The sequence below is a fragment of the Petromyzon marinus genome, chromosome 6, assembly GCF_048934315.1.
Source record: "Petromyzon marinus isolate PM22_M1 ecotype Great Lakes invasive population chromosome 6, UKy_Petmar_22M1.pri1.0, whole genome shotgun sequence".
In the NCBI taxonomy this organism is placed as follows: domain Eukaryota; kingdom Metazoa; phylum Chordata; class Hyperoartia; order Petromyzontiformes; family Petromyzontidae; genus Petromyzon; species Petromyzon marinus.
Window position 1 is genome coordinate 17,059,328 of NC_133672.1, and position 19,277 is coordinate 17,078,604.

Below are 19,277 nucleotides of genomic sequence, written 5' to 3' on the forward strand. Positions count from 1 at the left end.
CTTTGTAACTCGATGTTTGTGGGGTCACCGCCTGACCCAGCTATGAAATTCCGCCAAATACACGTGTGTCGGTTTATGCACCGCAGAGAAGACCTCGCCACGCCTAGAGACCAGGCCTTATCAACATGTGCCAGATACTGGCTAAACATACCACTGTGGTGGGCAGGGCATGAGAAGACCTGTGCAACACAGGTAACGCGAGTTTTACTGATAATGCTGTGGTACACGTGTCAAATGCGTGACATGTCAGTGCTGGAAGTGCTCATGCGATTTGCCCGTTCCTGTAGCCGCAACGGCAACACCGTTTGCGGTCGGGCACGGGTGAACCGAACGTAAATGGTCTGCGTCACGGGTGAACGCTCACCATCCGGTCCACCTGAGGGGTACACACCGCTCGTCACGGCACAAGCCGCTGCTCAAGCTCAACGAATGAAGACTCGCGGGCAGCGAGGAATGCGAATCCAGAAACCAAGCCTTTCTCTAAAGTGGGTTTTATTAACGGAGTTTTGTAATCGAGCACAAAAGCTGCGTGGAGTTAAACAGCGCTGCAGGTACATTCAGCTGCGATGAAAGGCACAGAAGGCAGAATGCTTGCCCGGTGCGGGCGCGGGGAAAGGTGTTGTTGGGTATCTGAGACAGTGGTCTGGATAAGGCTGCAGCACCCTGAACTCCGACTTGCATCACAACCCAGCGTTGAATGGAAACCCAATGGAAAAATAAAAACTAACTAAAATGGAGCAGATTACCACCATCACAACATTTCTACCTTCCACAATAAATTACAATAAATTAGGTAAAATAACTTACAACACCAGCACAATGGAAAATAAGTACTATAGTATATCACGTATACTTTAAATCGTAACTAAATTCTAATCATTTGACGATCTGCTGATGGAATTAATATCAACAAAACCAACTCATGACACTTAATTTAAATAATTATTAACTCAAACACTGGCAGGTAGAGACCTTGCACTCTCTTGCATATTCGTACAGCTTGATGCAGCGGATAATCCATTGGGTGTGGATGCGGCGGAGCATCTATCCAACACGGACCGAGTCCCTGCCTCTGTCGCGGGAGGCAGCGTTTGAACCGAAGCCGTGCCTCAAACACAATGCCGCCAATGTTGAATGCTAGCGACAGGCCTAGGGTGAAGGTGTTCCTCCGTTTGGAGAAACGGTAGGCTTGAATTTCTATTGGTGCCTCTCCCGCTGCCAGCTGCAGAACCACGAGGCACTGTCGTTTGTGAACCCAGTTTCTGAACATTGATCCGGGAGCATCCGTGCCCATGCTCAGCGTCTTCCACGTCCACTGCGCCACGGGAAAGAGCCCTATCACTGCCACTTGCACGCATTTCTGGAGCTAGGACGCGACCCGTTTCTTTACCCTCGTGGTCTCGTTCACCTGGGCAAGGAGAAACCAAGGCGCTCAAAAGTCACGTCTTCAAGTCGCAGCATTCCAGGCGTGCATGACGGAGGCACAGTCCCACGGCCGACAACTGGTAGGTGCGAAATGACCAAAACCAGTGGCATAACTGTTACTAAGTCAGTCACTGTTAGTCATAACGGCAGCAATATTGTTATTAAGTCAGTCACTGTTAGTCATAACGGCAGCAATATTGTTATTAAGTCAAGTCACTGTTAGTCATAACGGCAACAATATTGTTATTAAGTCAGTCACTGTTAGTTAAAACGGCAACAATATTGTTATTAAGTCAGTCACTGTTAGTCATAACGGCAAAAATATTGTTATTAAGTCAGTCACTGTTAGTCATAACGGCAGCAATATTGTTATTAAGTCAGTCACTGTTAGTCAGAACGGCAACAATATTGTTATTAAGTCAGTCACTGTTAGTCATAACGGCAACAATATTGTTATTATGTCATGCACTGTCATAACGGCAACAATATTGTTATTAAGTCAGTCACTGTTAGTCATAACGGCAAAAATATTGTTATTAAGTCAAGTCACTGTTAGTCATAACGGCAGCAATATTGTTATTAAGTCAGTCACTGTTAGTCAGAACGGCAACAATATTGTTATTAAGTCAGTCACTGTTAGTCATAACGGCAACAATATTGTTATTATGTCATGCACTGTCATAACGGCAACAATATTGTTATTAAGTCAGTCACTGTTAGTCATAACGGCAACAATATTGTTATTAAGTCAGTCACTGTTGGTCATAACGGCAACAATATTGTTATTAAGTCAGTCACTGTGAGTCATAACGGCAGCAATATTGTTATTAAGTCAGTCACTGTTAGTCATAACGGCAGCAATATTGTTATTAAGTCAGTCACTGTTAGTCATAACGGCAACAATATTGTTATTAAGTCAGTCACTGTTCGTCATAACGGCAACAATATTGTTATTAAGTCAGTCACTGTTAGTCATAACGGCAGCAATATTGTTATTAAGTCAAGTCACTGTTCGTCATAACGCAACAATATTGTTATTAAGTCAGTCACTGTTAGTCATAACGGCAACAATATTGTTATTAAGTCAAGTCACTGTTAGTCATAACGGCAACAATATTGTTATTAAGTCAGTCACTGTTCGTAATAACGGCAACAATATTGTTATTAAGTCAAGTCACTGTTAGTCATAACGGCAGCAATATTGTTATTAAGTCAGTCACTGTTGGTCATAACGCAACAATATTGTTATTAAGTCAGTCACTGTTAGTCATAACGGCAACAATATTGTTATTAAGTCAGTCACTGTTGGTCATAACGGCAACAATATTGTTATTAAGTCAAGTCACTGTTAGTCATAACGGCAGCAATATTGTTATTAAGTCAGTCACTGTTCGTCATAACGGCAGCAATATTGTTATTAAGTCAAGTCACTGTTAGTCATAACGGCAGCAATATTGTTATTAAGTCAGTCACTGTTAGTCATAACGGCAGCAATATTGAAGAAAATAATTCCATTGCTTATTGTTGAACCAGGAATGTTATTCCAATACCAAACAAGTGGAACTTGCCTTCACGCAAAACAAGTGCTGCGTGGGACATGCCCACCTTGTCCCCCACAGCACACTGCACACAGCTGGAATTTAAACTCCCCGCCTTTAGACTCTGCAGCTTAAACTCTTGTCAGCAAGCCTGGGTTGAAACTTTCTTGGTAACACGCGCAATATCTCCAAGCCTACCGATTACGTATTATGTATCACTCATCGTTTTATCACAAAATAAAAATTGCTCTGTGAATATCAAATGTCTTAAAATCATTTCGAATGGGGGGGGGGGGGGAAACGACTTTGGTTGTTGATCCATTACAGTGAGCACAGGATGCTCAGTCCCCCCTGCTTGCTTCTGAACCCCTGCCCACCCCCAGTCCCGTGCTCCTCCTGAATTACAGAGTCCCTAGTGACTGCCAAAAGCACTGCACGCCACCATTATCCAGCAACGGATCTGCCGACTCGATGGCCCCGTTCACAGCGACGCTATGCAGAGCACATGAGGCCACCATGGCGCCTAACCACGGGCCCTTGGGAGCAGTTCTTTAAAAAAAGTCGCGAACTCTACGCTTCGTTTGAATTGTGAAACTCTGGTTACGCGTAAAAATATAACAAACCTGCGTACAGTTTGCGCCGACGCACATCGACACCTGCTTGGGCCAGTGGTGCTAGGCAGAAGTCTCACTTCAATGCCTCTCTCATCCTTAAGAGACCAAACAAAGGCTCCTCGAAATGCAGAGCCCACAGTGCCTTCGTCACCACGTCTCCAACAAGTCAACATGTTAAGTGTGCGGCAACATACAGAGAGCGGTACACACATTTATGCCATAGTTTAGTCTTTTCATAAATGTTGATATATGGTATCAGACCACTTTCCTGATATCTCAGTGCGTGCGTTCAGTAGTAGATAATCCAGACACCACATTTTCCTGATATTGGTATAAAACATTCTAAACTCCCACGCATAAATTACGTACCCGATTAGCATCCGTCTCCTTCCCCCATCACAAAGGACAGCAGAACAAAGCAGGACATACTGCCGATGACGGCAAAATCATTAAATGAGCACACGAATACAGCCACAGTGCTGGCTTTACCGTGTGTGTTGTCCTGAGAATCAAACAGAAATCTTCTTGCAACAACGTTAACTTCCACGAGGCGTATTCATGGTTTCAGTGGACTGGCTTTCATGGCTAATGTTGAAAGCACATGGGGAAACACTGGAACTTTTGAGCCAGAGGCCATGGCTCACATCCAAACCTGTCCCCCTTCGTGAAAACCATGGTCACATTTCTCATGTACATTAATTTTCCATATCCTGGCTTCGTACTTACGTAACAATGAAGGCTGCACTTGTGCAAATAATGGACCAGTCAGACCATCCCTGCCCAGGCTCCAGCAACGGGGCTGGTGAAATTGCACACCAGTGAGGATGGGCAGCGGCCTGAGAGGGGGAATGTGTCAACGGCCAAGTTCTGCGGCAGTTCTCTCTGCACGCACATCGAGTGGAGCAAAGCTGCATGGCCCCGGGGAACACAGGTCAAGAGGCTCGTGGCCGGAGCTCCCTGCACGCAACGGATTCAAAACCATCTCATGAGGAGAGGCTTGTTCCTTCGCTGGATCTGCCAAATGTTCACCGTTGTGCCCCTCTCTACGGCTGACAATTACTCACTGCCGCCCACTGGGCGAGCACCGATGGAGGGCGTGGAGAACCCAGCCCCCTTGTTTCAGAGCCAGCTCCCTCCTCAACCTCTGCCTTGGGCTCGTCTGCTGCCTGTCGGTCGCCAGACGAGTACGAGACCACGTATGCTTATGCGCACGGATCCCGATTCGCATCGTGCGTGCAACAGATGAGAAGCAGACAATTCTCAGGTAATCATTCACGATGCGCGGGTCTTTAACAGCCACTCAAGTGTTATTGCTGTCGAGAGGGTCACCGTTTCACCATGGTTGTGGTCTCAAAGCCAGGCTACAGACTTATACCGTGAGGAATGAGGTCTCACACAAGACACTAGAAACAGGCAGGGGGTGCCAGCTCCCCATGTAGCACTCAAGTTCTTCTTTAGAACTGTTTTTCTTTAGTATGTCAATCACATTCACTTTGAGAGGCCCCGTGCAATGACTTAAAAACGTAATGATAAAATTTTTTGGAATTTTCTTCCTCCTCGACCCCCTAATCCAGCCCCAAAATTTCAATGGCACTTTAAAGTCATTGAAGGACTCAGGAAATTGGTAGCCAGGGTTCTCAGCCTGATCTGCCTCTGGGATGAAGACATATAAATAGTACATACACAGTTCTTAGCCTAATTGTAATAAGCATGTATTATTTAAGCTCAATCTCAGAAACTACTCAACAAAACAAAAGGGATTTAGATGGATTCGTTTTGAAGCTGCAGATGGCGTTTGAAGCATTCATCCTCCCCATGTCGCTACAGACGAACTCTCAAGGGATGCCCTGCCCCTCCCCGTACTTCACATTCCCTCCCCTTCACTGCCCATCCCCTCGCTGTCCATCCCCTCTTCGTGCTGCCCAGCTTCCTCCCCCACCCCTTGCTGCCCTGCCCCTCCCCACAATGTCCAGTCCCTTTGTCCACTTCTGTACTGCCGCAAGCAGCGATGTCCATCATTGTTACCGAAACAACAACTAGACATTACTGGCATAATGTAATCATTACTATTGACTAGCATAGGAATACTCGTTATTAAAGTATTTCATAATAACTGCTACCGACTTTTCGACTCCCAAATCATTTGGGCAGCAGAGTATTTGGTGATTACGCCTGGGATGTTTGCCGGAGACGGGGCTTGGGGAGTTAATCCACCAAAGCGGTTCAGGGCACGCAAGCGCGGTGCCGCTCCAGAGCTTGGCAACAAGACGGCGCACGGTGGAGCAGCACGCAACGCAGGGAACGCCGCGTCGCTCCCTCCTGCAGGTAGCACGGTGAGACACAATGCCTCTCCGTCACTCCTGCACCAGCTCCTGCAGGCAGCATGGTGAGCGGAAGGCCTCGGGCACAGGGCTGTCCAGCTTGCAGATTATTTTGTAGATGAATTTCTTCCAGGATGGGTCTGTGTCTCTGCCGGCCTTGACGGCTGCGTAAAACTCTCGCAGGGTGATCCCCGCTACCTCCAGGAAGGCCTCCGGCACCTGTGGTACACAATACGAGATCATCAGCGGCTCAAAATCCAGCCTGATATAACCCTTGCGCAAGCCCAAAACATAGGCGTGGGTCGTCACAATGTGAAAATAAAACACTTTCATGTTACTATTCACGAACAAAACTCATCCTTGAAATTGCTCGATGCTGAGCATCATGAGGATGTTGAGTGTGTGTATTCTTACATAAGTGATGGATAACAGGTTACTACCAATAAAACCGTAACACATAACAACTTTACATTGTTTTCTGCAACCGATGGCTCCTCTTGCTCATTCGGCATCTAATAATTTGGCTCCTTTGAAACACACGGGGATTCAGTCTGTTAGGCACTTAACAACGCATTGATTCACCCTATAAAAATCGATCATCATGCCCACAAAACACGCATCAAATCGTACGTGGAACATCTACAGTACTATATTTTACCGTTACATCGAGGCAAATGGAGCAAAGAAACGAGCCGAAAAAGGAAGCATGTGTTTTAAACGAACAGCAATGCAGTCAGGACAATACAAATGCTGGGAGGTCAAACTGTCAACGCGTCTAAAACCCGACATAACCAAGTCGCGATCATTCTTGAGTGCATGCTCAGGTTTCAAAACAAAACTGTACCGAACAGCAATACTCCCGTTAATTAGGATAATACACACTTTAGGCTTAACATCTAAACATATCATCGCTGTACGGGTCCTGTCCACAATACATGAATTCACGCAAGGAGAGAGGGGGGGGGGGAAAAAACACAAGCAGAGGAGCGTGGAAGCAGGAGTGCGGCCAGCTGACAGCACTCTTAATTGAGAGCACACGAGTGACCCATTGCATTGTGCTCCTGCCCCAACCGGCAGATGGCTCAAACAAAACCAGGCAGACTCCGCTCGCTCTTGCGGAGCCTGCGGCTGCCAAGCGCTGGCACGGGGGGCAGGGCGTTCCCGCTGCTCTTTGCCTCCTCTTTTCATCGCGGAAAACCGTGGACACGGCACAACGCCGCAAACTGCACTGGGCGTAGACGACCACCCTCCCTCCCCTCCCCCCGTTCCCCTCCTCCCGCCTCCAATGTTCTTAACAGACATCCCCCAGGAGCCCAGAGCTGCCTTCAATGTCCGTGTACCGAGTCCCACCAAGGGCCCTCAGCACACCATGCTCGGCTCCAAGAGCTGGAAGCGCACCCTGCAAGGGGATCCCCCGAACTCCGCTCTCATTGAGCCTTTGAAGAGCCATCGATTACCCTCGCAGGGCATCTGATGCCACTCCGCAAACGCTCGTCTCCCCTTTGAAAACCCGCAGCGAAAACACGTGGCAGGGTAAGCAACTGTCCCCTTGCAGAGCCGCATCCTCTAATGGAACCCTTATAAATGTTATCGTCTGTGTATGTGTAGCGAGTGCGTACTGGTTAGTGCAGTGCTGCTGCGGGAAAGGAATAATAAATGTCCTTTTCAGTGACGGCCACTGAGTAACGGGGCAATTCTGAAAAGGCAGGAGGCCGCGCGCTTTATACATACAAAATAGGCGCCTTGAGACATTAGTGGAAGGCACCTTACAAATAAATGTAAAATCTTAATATTAGTGTAATGGATTTCTCAACAGGAAGTCATTTTGGGGAAGCTATGTAGGCTCTGCTTTCCCATAACACAAGGCCTTCAAAAGCAGACCAATAGCTATAGCGCTCACTCACAAATCTCTACAGAGAGAAGCTTTAGAAGGCATCACAACACATGCCAAGTCTCAGCAGATCAGTGTGCAATTTGCTGGACATCTGCACATCATCTATACGAGCTACTAGCATACAGATGATGTGCAGGTGACCAGGGAGGGGAGAAGCTGTGGCTCAGCAGCTGCTGTATACGTCTCCTATGGGACGAACGGCACAAGCACCGGCTCAACGTCAGTGTAGCAAGCACGCGGACTTGGACAAAAGAGTGTCTCACCACGCTGCGTGCCTCTCATCATGCTCACTGGGTATTTAAATTCACACGGCTGCTTTTGTACCCGAGCTGGACTCTGTAACCAAAGGATGTAAACTTGAGGTTCATCCAACCACCTATCAGAGCCCCACCTTGGCCAGCACTGCCCGTGGATGTTTCTACACTGGAATCGTAGTGCCGGGCGCCTATCCACAATGGCCGTGGTGCGTCCCGTGGGTAACGAGTCATTGCTTATGGACTATAGTTGGTGTGCCACACGTGCATGCTCGCACAGGGGTGCACTGGTTCACGTGCGCGTGCCGATGAACGTGCTTGCCTGGAAATCGTTGGACTTGTTGTAGTGAGCGTTGATCGCCTTGAAGAGCTCGGAGTCGCGAGTGACGCCCAGCGTCTCCCCGTCAAGCCCCTCGGTCACGGCAGAGCGTGCAAACTTCTCCATCTGGATGTAGTAGAACTCACGGAAGTTGCTGAACCACTTGATGAGCTGCGACGTCGTGCACCTGTTAAACTGCACCACATACACCATGCACGGTTCTGTGACTCACTACTCGGTGTTGTCTGAAGTGCTTGCACATTTTGGCTAACTGATAACACTTCTTTTCATAGTTTTACTTGTTAAATTATTATTCATGCATGCTGAGCATCTTTTGCACCAAATGCAGCCAACCGTGCCAATCGTAGGTACAAGAATAGCAAGCTTATTTCCAAGAAAACACACACCTGCAACATGCACACGGTCAAAACACAAGGCCACCAACTCCCCCATGACGTGCATCTGCTCCACTGACCCATTGTCACCAGTGAGAAACGGACAGCATCTGTCGATGATTTAGCCTCATTAAGCGATGGCTGTGGGGATGCGGGGATACAGAGCAGTGCTACCAGATGGGGGAGGGAGGGGGGGGGGGTGAGTAATGCTCAAGTTTAAATTCTTAACGTGAACAATCGGCGCACACGGGGAAACAAGCACACAGAGACACCAGTACACAAGGAGACCAGCTGACACGAGGAGGCCAGTGGGCAGAGATCAGCACGCAATATCACAGCCAGACCATCACATATAATCGGGAAACCAGCATATACACACACACACACCAGTAACCAGCACACACACAGATATCAGGATCAGCAAAGACAGGGAGTAGGGCACACAGGCACAGCTAACTGAAACAATTACAGATCATTTGAAATGCAGATCCACAGCACCAAGGAAAAACACAGCCAAACAACGGTAAGAACATTGAGATACGGGGAGGTCAAGCAGGACCTCTCCACCTAGGGGCCGTGAAAGCAAAAGAGGTACACGAGTCACAGGATATGTAGCAAAACCAAACCCCACTCAACCGTCCCTTGAAAACCCAAGCCCCGTCGCCTCACACTCCAGCGGCAAGACTTGTCCAATCTGCATATTATCATGGTACATCACACTATATACCCCCTCCCCCCCCCCCACCAACACGTATATAAAACGAGAAATGCCGAAGTAGACATGTTGTGGTTATCGTAGCAGCCGCTGCTGCTGCTGCTGCTGCTGGTGGTGATTGCTGGTTCAGACGCGGCTGACCTTCACATCCGGGAAGTAGAGCTTGAGCATGTTGGAGCTGGGGTAGCGCGAGTAGAAGAACATGAGCTTGGCCTTCTTGAGGTGGTGCGGAGTGAGGCCCTCCTGCAGCAGGGGCTGGACCATGAGGCCGTCCTGAACAGGGCCTCCCGTCAAGGAGCACAGAGGAACCCGGGGCGACACTCGCCGTTTCATCATTACGTGTCCTTCATTGTGAGTGCCCATTATCACACATTCATTATGTTTTCATCGCCCTCACAAGCATCATCACCAACACGACCATGCTATTCATTCATAGCGATTAATTGCACCTGTAACGACGTGGGCTCGGGCCACACGCGTGCACTCAAAGGCCTCCCCCCCCCCCCCTGTCAGCCTGAAAAGGCTCAGGATAATTACTCCCATCAACAGCTGAATGCACACAAGCACGTACGCGTGCACACAAGAATACATGTACTCAGTCATGCGTCGCCTTCATGTGACGAAACCCAAGGTCATGACACAGCTGCTGCATGGCTCGAGTCATAACCCGCGCGCCCACGTGAGCCGGCTTCACCACCTCCACTGCCGATTACGAGCAGGGCTGAGGCTGCGGCAAGTTGGGCTCCACTCTGCATTAGGCGAGCAGGCCGTGGGCTCATGCCGAAGAATTCCTTCTACGTTTAAGCAAAAACACCAGGCTTAGCACTTTACAATATCCACACGAATAATAAAATCCACACATACACGCGACTGCGTAAATTGGCATAACGTTGTGGCACGTATTAGTTTACTCGTTTTACGCTGTAAATATTCCGTGAAGGTTTTTTAAAACGATGCCATACAGGGCTCGCATTGTGAGGTCAGGAGGAACAGATGCTGCCGCAGGAGGCGTGGCTCTATCACGAGCGGTCCCTGTGGGCTTGTGGGACCCACAGATTTACGACTCCCGAGCCAAACCAGCCCCAGACACCAAGGCACAAAACTGTGCATGGTGGTCTTCACACTCGCACCCACATCTGCTGTGAACTGAGAATTCATTTCACGAGTATATAATGAGCTGTTGGGACACATGACCACGAGTGCCAACCGATGCTACACAGCCTCCAGGCTTTGCAGGAAGCAGTGGATGAAGATGAATCAATAGTAGTTCGGTTTCTGTTCTCCAGCAAGCACATGTGGAGCCTTAAGATCTCAATTGCATCTGACCGGTGAGGTCTAAACCCATCATCTTCTGTTCACGAGTAGTGAGAAGAATAAATTCACCCCGATGGCTAACGCCGACAACACGGCCAACTCTCAGGCAGCGCCCGGTCAGTCGCCCAGAGGCACTGGTGTCTGGGGGGAGCCCTGTTGCTCTATAAACAATGTTGCTCTGAGACATGAGCAACACACTCTGGAGAACTGGACCCCTTACTGTGGAAGGGCACTGTGGCAGTCAATGCCAGCAAGCATCAGGGTAAGGCCACCACACTGGGATAGCGACATGGGGAGCCGCATGCCACACAGACTGATACATGCGCGGCATGCCCAAAGAACAGGCAAAGAGCCATGATCTTTAAGCGCGAAGTACAACGATCATAATCTTTGCCCTTTCAAGGCCATAGACGAGTGTGGGTGTGGGGAGAAACTGAGGTTTTAGAATAAAATGATAAACATCGGGAGATAAGGAAAACAGTCAATTTCCCAGGCAGGCAGGGTGGGTGCTCTTTTCCTGTGCGCTGAACACAAAAGACAGCAGCTCCACCCCGTGCTCTGCCAGGAAGATAAAGCAAACAATGAAATGGTGTAACCCGAGACACAGGGGCAGGTGCAGGAGGCTGGAACCAAGGAAGGGAGGATGATGGGGGTGGGGGAACAGAGTGCTTGAGATTCATAGTGTGACAAACGCTTCTCACAGTGCAGTCATGGCCACGCTGACCTCCGCCTCCACAGTTCAAGCCAAGCCCGAGGTCTTGATCGACTCCACAACACCCTCACAAGCCTTAGTCATTCCGCTTCGGTCAATTCGCTGAAGACATTTCTGCATCTCTCAAGCATTCGGAAAGGAAGAGTATTTCTGTCTTAACTGTGACCGCTCCAGCACACCTGGGGGAGGCAGGTTCAGCCTCCGTGTGAAGAATGGCCCTGCCAAGGGCTTGCCAAGTGTCACCGCTCACGGGACTCATGTGGAGCATGGAAATAGCCCCATGGACGAGGTCGAGTTCAAACTCATTATAGCAGGATTGAATTACCATGCGGTTAGGCCAAGAGCCCCGTGGATGGGTGCTCAGCAGCCACGGCTCTTCCACCAGGGACAAGAGCTCAACACTGGCAGGCCCTGTTTCACATTAACACTCGCAAAACCCACTAGTACTCAAGGTCACTCTCAAACAAAGCACAATTCCCAAGAGCTCACCTTGGAATGTGTATTGTGTGTACTGTGCACACAGACAGTGTGTTGTGTATACATATGGGGTATACAAAACACAATGTCTAGATGATTCACTGGACAAGCAAAGATTCATCATTTTAACAGGGAAGCCTTTTTCCGAGTGATGTCTAAAATTGTCCAAAGTTGTCTCAATACTAACATTCTTAATTTACTGTAAATGTAAGCACACTTGCCTGTACAGAAAGCAATTTCTGGTATATTGGGATTCTATAATTTCCAACCGGAAAAGGCAAAAGTTTACTTTAAAATTATTTTCACGCTAATTCCTACAATAATGATCTGCTCACCCAAGTCAGGTGGGATTGTGACTACAATTGCACAATTGTAATTATGTGCTACTGTTCTGCACATAACAAAGTCAAGTGACACGAAGATTCCTCATGGCACCTAACAAGAGGATTATATGCAGCGCCCGTCACTGAACAACTCATGGACTACGCCTTGGCCACGGGTGACTCGTACACATACACATACTTCTACTCCAGGCTGTGCATTTCACACTGTTGACATGTTTATTACTTTGCTCAAACATGAATTCCTTTGACTGAAATGATGACTAATGCCGCCTTGATGTTGTCTCAAGTCTCCATCGTAGGAGATGAAAAATCTCCGGATGGCCCCTTGGGGCTGTGGATACATTTTCATTAATTTAGACAAAAGGTATGAATCTAATGCAACTGACATCAACAATCACTGACACTATAACAGCAAGTGATAACCCAAACACGAGAAAATCCGTGCCTTGACATATCAGGAATTAAACCAAACAAATTGCTCAAAAGGTTAATTTCACAAGCACTCCCAAAATCTATCAAAAATTCTACCTGAAAGACCTTTCATTCTTCTCCCACCTCGCTACCAGCCTCCTATCCTGCCGTCACCATCTACTCACGCAACCTCAGATGAGACAAATGTGAAGCGATTGGTTGTCATGCCAACAAGTGCAGCTGAACGTGTCACCCAGAAATCTCAATGTCTCAACCAAGGCTTCGCTCATAGACGCATGCATTTCATGCTGTGCCGATTAGCTTCAAGCACCAAAGAAATCAATTTTGAATCAAATGAACGGTAATTGTCATTGCCCTTTTGATGGACGAGCATGCAAATGCTGCATATCTTCAATTAACAACACTAACCAGGGGTACCCTTGAACTCGATAAGCGATGTATGCATGAATAGATCATCATTACATACATATGATAGGCCACGAAGTTTAGGGGAGGGGTAAGGGGGTAGTGGAAGAGAGTGGGGAATGGGTGGGGATAGTTTCACAACCGCGCAAGTTCACCCACGGACATGCGGGAAATTCCGCGAGTGCACATCTGTGACTAAGCAGACCAAGTTTGCTCGTGACCATGGCTGAGGCTTTGAAGGATACGGTGGTGGTGGTGGCATAGGGAGAGACGTCGCTGGTGTCCTGCAGGTCCCCGCACTCAGACTTCACCAGTGAAGTGGAGAGACCATCCCCAGAGCTGCTGGTCAAGGTTGGAGATGTCGCAGCGATGGGAGGCCCTCCTACCAGCCCAGTGTTACTTGGTGGCTCTCCTAGAAGCTGTACCCTCCCTGGCAAGTCTTTGGCAAGATCCAGAATTACTGGTGACAGGCCCCCATCCTCCTTACGAGTGCTCCCCATGCCCTCCTTAGTGGCTGTGCCGCCTGGCTCACACAGAGGCTTGGGCAGCGAGGAGAGCAGAGGAAGGGGCAGCGAAGAGCCGGGGAATCCCGGAGAGCAGAGCAGGGGGAGGCCAGCAGAGTGGTGATTACCAAACAGTGCACCTTTGGAGCATTGCCCTTCAGAGTAGGACTTTCGTACGACCAGTGGAAGGGCCTCCGTCTGGTCTACATAACCTTCTGTTGCATTGGCTGTGACATGAAAGGGCCTATTGTCCAAGCTTCTGCCCAGGACATCACTTAGGCACTGTGAGAGGCAGTTGTTAGACTTGACATCGTGCCTTTCCCCGTTCGTTGTGGGCCTCCCCACCAGTGAGGTCTTCAGCTGTTGGGGAGCCGTGGTTAGTCGAGGACTGTGTGGTTTCGCTGAGAACATCCGCACAACCGAGTCCACCACCTGAGACACAGCACCATGGAGCCCGTTCTTAAGAGCCTCTGCAAAGTCATCTCCATCCTCTTTTAGGAGGTCATTATGCATCCTCTGTCTATTCTCCACTCTGTTTCTTGAGGGACACTTTGTGTGAATCCTATCACTTGCCTCAAACCTGCAATCATTCACTGCTGTCCGGGAACAATGGTGAGCATCGTCAAAATAATCGGCAGCCTCGAGCAAGGGGGCGCGAAGCTGAGAGTGCCTCCCTACCCGCATAGATGCACTTTCATCTGCAGAGTCCTCTCCAGTGTGGTCCTCCAACTCGGAGTCGCTGCTGCTGCTGTACACCTGGAAGAACTTCTCCTGCAGCTGGCGCAGCTGCCTCTGTAGGTCCTCCAGCTGTTGCTTCAGGCGCCGCCTCTCCTCGGCACACTGCTCCCCTGTCTGCCTGCTACCCTGCCGGGACCGGCGTGTCCCCCGAGAGCCCTGGCTCTGTTGCTGGGGTAGGCGTTGCTTACGCTTGTTCTCTCGCTGTTGCTGTGATGTTGGTAGGTGAGAGCCTTGGCTCTGGGGACTCGACCTCGGAGGGTGGAGGGGACCCCCTGGCTCCTCTGTCAAGTCTGAGGGACAGGGCCTCTCTCCTGCAGCGACGCACTCCTCATCATCCCTCTCCCCACGGCAAACGGTGCCAACGCCCAGTGGAGAGTGGCTCATGCCACGAATGATGCTCTCAACGCGGGCGCGCTTGGCCTGCAGGTGCTCATCCAGGGGCCGGTTGCCCACAGGCGATCCTCTTTCCTGGCCCGAGTCACTTCCCTGGCGCTCCGTGCCCTCGGAGCCATGCCGCTTCCTGCACACTATGCCTGGCACCAGTGAAGAGTTGCTACCACTGCTGGCGCAGTGCTTGAGGAGTGCGGTGCCGAGGTGTCCAGGTGAAGCAGGCTCTGTTGTGCGGAGTAGCTGATCCAGAATGGTGGAGCCCGCGGCCGCCTCCCTGGTGCCGTCAGGGGCATTGCCCTCGGGGCTGGGCAGCACCACACTCATGGGCACCGAGGGCCTCCTCCCCACGCTCACGTTCCACGCGTCGCTCTTCCCGGATGCTCTAGTGCATCACTGAACAGCACAGGCGTCGAGTGACAACTGCATCAAAGCAGCATCGCTGAGAAAAACAAATACAGAGGGATTTGGTGAGTGATGCTCTCACTGCAATGACACAGAATTTCAAATTGTAACCAGGCAATGCAAGCTCCGGTAAAGCCATTTCAGGTATCACATCTGTTTTCTACAACCATGAATATGGAACATTTTTTTATTCAAAATAACTCTTTCAAATGTCCATTGCATATTCAGAATTGTAATATTTTAAACTCGGAACAATAGATAATAAGCATGCAGTTGAGGAAGCAACATCGTTGGCTCGGCAGGGAACAGCGACCGCTCAACCTGACACCGTCATTACTAAACATTTGGCAGCAACAGCTCTAAACCCGGGGCTTGGGAGCTCGCGTCCATATTCAAAGTACCCTACCGAGATTCACTCTATTTGGATCGGGGGGGGGGGGGAGGTGGCGATTGAGTCAGCCGGGCCCCTGCGGCTAGGAGGCTGCTCAGCCTTGTTGCACCTCACGATGGATTCCCCATTAGCCCAGCAGCCCTGGGGAGAGAGAGGCACGGGAACCAAGTCCTGAGCCGCCCATCCAGCTGGCGCGGCTTAATGGGGTCCGTGCCCCCCCCCCCCCCAACCCCGTCACGCACGCGGCAGCACTCGTGTCCCAGGATGCTAACTCGAGGGAGATGGGAAAAGCAAGATTTACATCTCCTGTGTGGCGCATTACAAACGCGGCGTGCTGCGCTGTGACCCCCAACGTGTTTCCGCGGAGGCGCGCGTCTGCCCGGCGCTCATAACGGGACGTGGGGACAGAGGCCCCAGCACCACAACCCCTTCTCTTACTCCCTACCACCAAGCCGAGATGAAGCACCCCTTCCTGAACGATCTGTGCGCGCCTCGTTCTCCACCCCACACCCAAACGACGCCTCGTGGCTTTGATGCGCCGGGCCGAGAGCGGGGCCTTACAGGTGCACGCCCGCTTCCCGTCCTCGCCAGATAAACCCGGACCCTGGGACCTTGAAGCCCGACTGACCCACGAAATATTTTCCCACGAAACTCTTTTAAGGACGCGAGGCTAACGCAGCAGCAGCAGCAACAGCAGCGCCCAGGCGAACGCACACGTGGGTGATCCCATCAAGTGGCAATTAAACACGGCGCGGCTGTTATTAGGTGGCCGTCATCATGCAATTTGGAGGGAATTACTGGGCGCGGCAACAATCACGACACCGCTCATTATGGCAGACACTCGTACTCAGACGCCAGCCACCACCACCACAACCACAACACGACGGCTCACGGCAGAGCCCAGGACGAACACGCCGCGTAAAACCACCACGCGAGCCCCAAACTCACACCGCGATCGTGGCCGCCGGGTGAGGATTACGGTCGGAGTTTGGAGAAAGTCAGCATGAAGAAGGCTGTAGAGTTAAAGAGTCGGCGTCCGGGTTGAGGTGGGGCGTTGATTACTAACGATTAAGGCGGGGTTAAGGTAGATTCGGGCGGCGGCGGCGGGGGGGGTGGTTCATGGTTAAAGTGAGGGTCACGGTGAGATGTGGAGACGTCAGTTGCACACGGGAGAGACACAAACAAAGGACGCGGAGGACAAAGGAGGCGGCCCCGCCACCAGGATGAAGGGAAGGGGCGCTCCTCCCGGCCCTCTCCCTGCCTCCCTCTTATCGTCTCTGCTTCTCTCTCTCTCTCTGCCTCTCCCTCTCTGTTACCACCCCTCCCACCTCTCCGTGACTCTCCTTTTCCCTCTTATCTCCCTGCCTCTCCCGATGTTTCCCCCCCCCTCCCCTTTCTCGTCTCCCGCTCCGCCGTCATCTCCCTGCCTCTCTGTCTCCCCTGGACTCGCTCCACACCTTTACCTGTCGGGACTCGGTCGACGAGAGGCTCCCCTGGGTAGACGCAGCAAGTTGGCACTTGGCACAAGGGGCTCCCGAGGCTCTGAGCTCCCGCCTCTGGACTCCAGACTCAGGGTCCCGGATCCCGTCTCCTGGGCACGTGGCTCCCGGCTCGTGGCTCCCGGCTTCTCGGCTCGTGGCTCCCGGCTCGTGGCTCCCGGCTTCTCGGCTCGCCGCTTGGTGACCCCGGCCCACGGATTCCGAGCTCTGAGGCTCCGCGCCGGGCGCCAGGGAGTACAGTGCGGTCAGGGGGCGTGGCCTCGAGGAGTGGGAGCCGGGCCAGGGGGCGGAGGCCAGGGGCGTGGAAGCGGAGCCAATATCGAGGGGGCGGGGTTTCGAAGGCGTGGCTATGTAAAGAGTAAGAGAGGGTAGCCAGGGGAGGGGGGTAGCCAGGGGAGGGGGGGTAGCCAGGGGAGGGGGGTAGCCAGGGGAGGGGGGGTGGCCAGGGGAGGGGGGGGGGTAGCCAGGGTTAGTGGTCGCCAAGGAGAGGATGGTCAGGGTAGCCAGGGGGGGGGGGGTAGCCAAGGGGGGGTAGCCAGGGGGGGGTAGCCAGGGGGGGGTAGCCAGGGGGAGGGGGGTAGCCAGGGGAGGGGGTAGCCAGGGGGAGGGGGGTAGCCAGGGGGAGGGGGGTAGCCAGGGGGAGGGAGGGGGTAGCCAGGGGGAGGGGGTAGCCAGGGGAGGGGGTAGCCAGGGGGGAGGGGGGTAGCCAGGGGGAGGGAGGGGGTAGCCAGGGGGAGGGGGTAGCCAGGGGAGGGGGTAGCCAGGGGGAGGGGGGGTAGCCAGGGGGAGTAGCCAGGGGGAGGGGGGGTAGCCAGGGGGAGTAGCCAGGGGGAGGGGGTAGCCAGGGGGAGGGGGGGTAGCCAGGGGGAGGGGTAGCCAGGGGAGGGGGTAGCCAGGGGGAGGGGGGGTAGCCAGGGGGAGGGGGGTAGCCAGGGGGAGGGGGGGTAGCCAGGGGGAGGGGGGGTAGCCAGGGGGAGGGGGGGTAGCCAGGGGGAGGGGGGGTAGCCAGGGGGAGGGGGGGTAGCCAGGGGAGGGGGGTAGCCAGGGGGAGTAGCCAGGGGGAGGGGGGGTAGCCAGGGGGAGTAGCCAGGGGGAGGGGGTAGCCAGGGGGAGGGGGGGTAGCCAGGGGGAGGGGGGGTAGCCAGGGGGAGTAGCCAGGGGGAGGGGGTAGCCAGGGGGAGGGGGGGTAGCCAGGGGGAGGGGGTAGCCAGGGGAGGGGGTAGCCAGGGGGAGGGAGGTAGCCAGGGGGAGGGGGGTAGCCAGGGGGAGGGGAGTAGCCAGGGGGAGGGGGGGTAGCCAGGGGGAGGGGGGGTAGCCAGGGGGAGGGGGGTAGCCAGGGGGAGTAGGGTAGCCAGGGGAGGGGGGGGGTAGCCAGGGGAGGGGGGGTGGCCAGGGGGAGGGGGGTAGCCAGGGGAGGGGGGGTGGCCAGGGGAGGGGGGTAGCCAGGGGAGGGGGGGTGGCCAGGGGAGGGGGGTAGCCAGGGTTAGTGGTCGCCAAGGAGAGGATGGTCAGGGTAGCCAGGGGGGGGGGGTAGCCAAGGGGGGGTAGCCAGGGGGGGGTAGCCAGGGGGGGGTAGCCAGGGGGAGGGGGGGTAGCCAGGGGGAGGGGGGTAGCCAGGGGGAGTAGCCAGGGGGAGGGAGGGGGTAGCCAGGGGAGGGGGTAGCCAGGGGGAGGGGGGGTAGCCAGGGGGAGGGGGGGTAGCCAGGGGGAGTAGCCAGGGGGAGGGGGGGTAGCCAGGGGGAGGGGGTAGCCAGGGGAGGGGGTAGCCAGGGGGAGGGAGGTAGCCAGGGGGAGGGGGGTAGCCAGGGGGAGGGGAGTAGCCAGGGGGAGGGGGGGTAGCCAGGGGGAGGGGGGTAGCCAGGGGGAGGGGGGGTAGCCAGGGGGAGGGGGTAGCCAGGGGGAGGGGAGTAGCCAGGGGGAGGGGGGGTAGCCAGGGGGAGGGGGGGTAGCCAGGGGGAGGGGGGTAGCCAGGGGGAGGGAGGGGGATAGCTAGGGGGAGGGGGATAGCTAGGGGGAGGGGGGGTAGCCAGGGGGAGGGGGGGTAGCCAGGGGGAGGGGGGGTAGCCAGGGGGAGGGAGGGGGTAGCCAGGGGGAGGGGGGGTAGCCAGGGGGAGGGGGTAGCCAGGGTTAGTGGTCGCCAAGGGGAGGGTGGTCAGGGTAGCCAGGGGGAGCGGGGTCACCACCACCACCAGTGT

At 53.2% G+C, this 19,277-nt stretch overlaps 1 protein-coding gene across 2 annotated transcripts; it reads right to left on the reverse strand.

Moving 5' to 3' along the window:
- Nucleotides 1-474: 474 nt before the first annotated feature.
- Nucleotides 475-17,360, reverse strand: LOC116939384 (prospero homeobox protein 1). 2 transcript variants are annotated; one of them, XM_032947654.2, is made up of 5 exons: nt 17,047-17,360; nt 13,405-15,229; nt 9,617-9,748; nt 8,369-8,560; nt 475-6,117 (listed from the first exon to the last, which is right to left on the reverse strand). In XM_032947654.2, exons 2-5 carry the CDS (start codon nt 15,112-15,114, stop codon nt 5,932-5,934), a joined length of 2,220 nt encoding a protein of 739 aa, XP_032803545.1. In that variant the 5' UTR covers nt 15,115-15,229; nt 17,047-17,360; the 3' UTR covers nt 475-5,931. The 2 variants fall into 2 exon arrangements, with proteins under 2 accessions (XP_032803545.1, XP_032803548.1); XM_032947657.2 differs by lacking the exon at nt 17,047-17,360 and adding an exon at nt 16,532-16,922.
- Nucleotides 17,361-19,277: the final 1,917 nt, after the last annotated feature.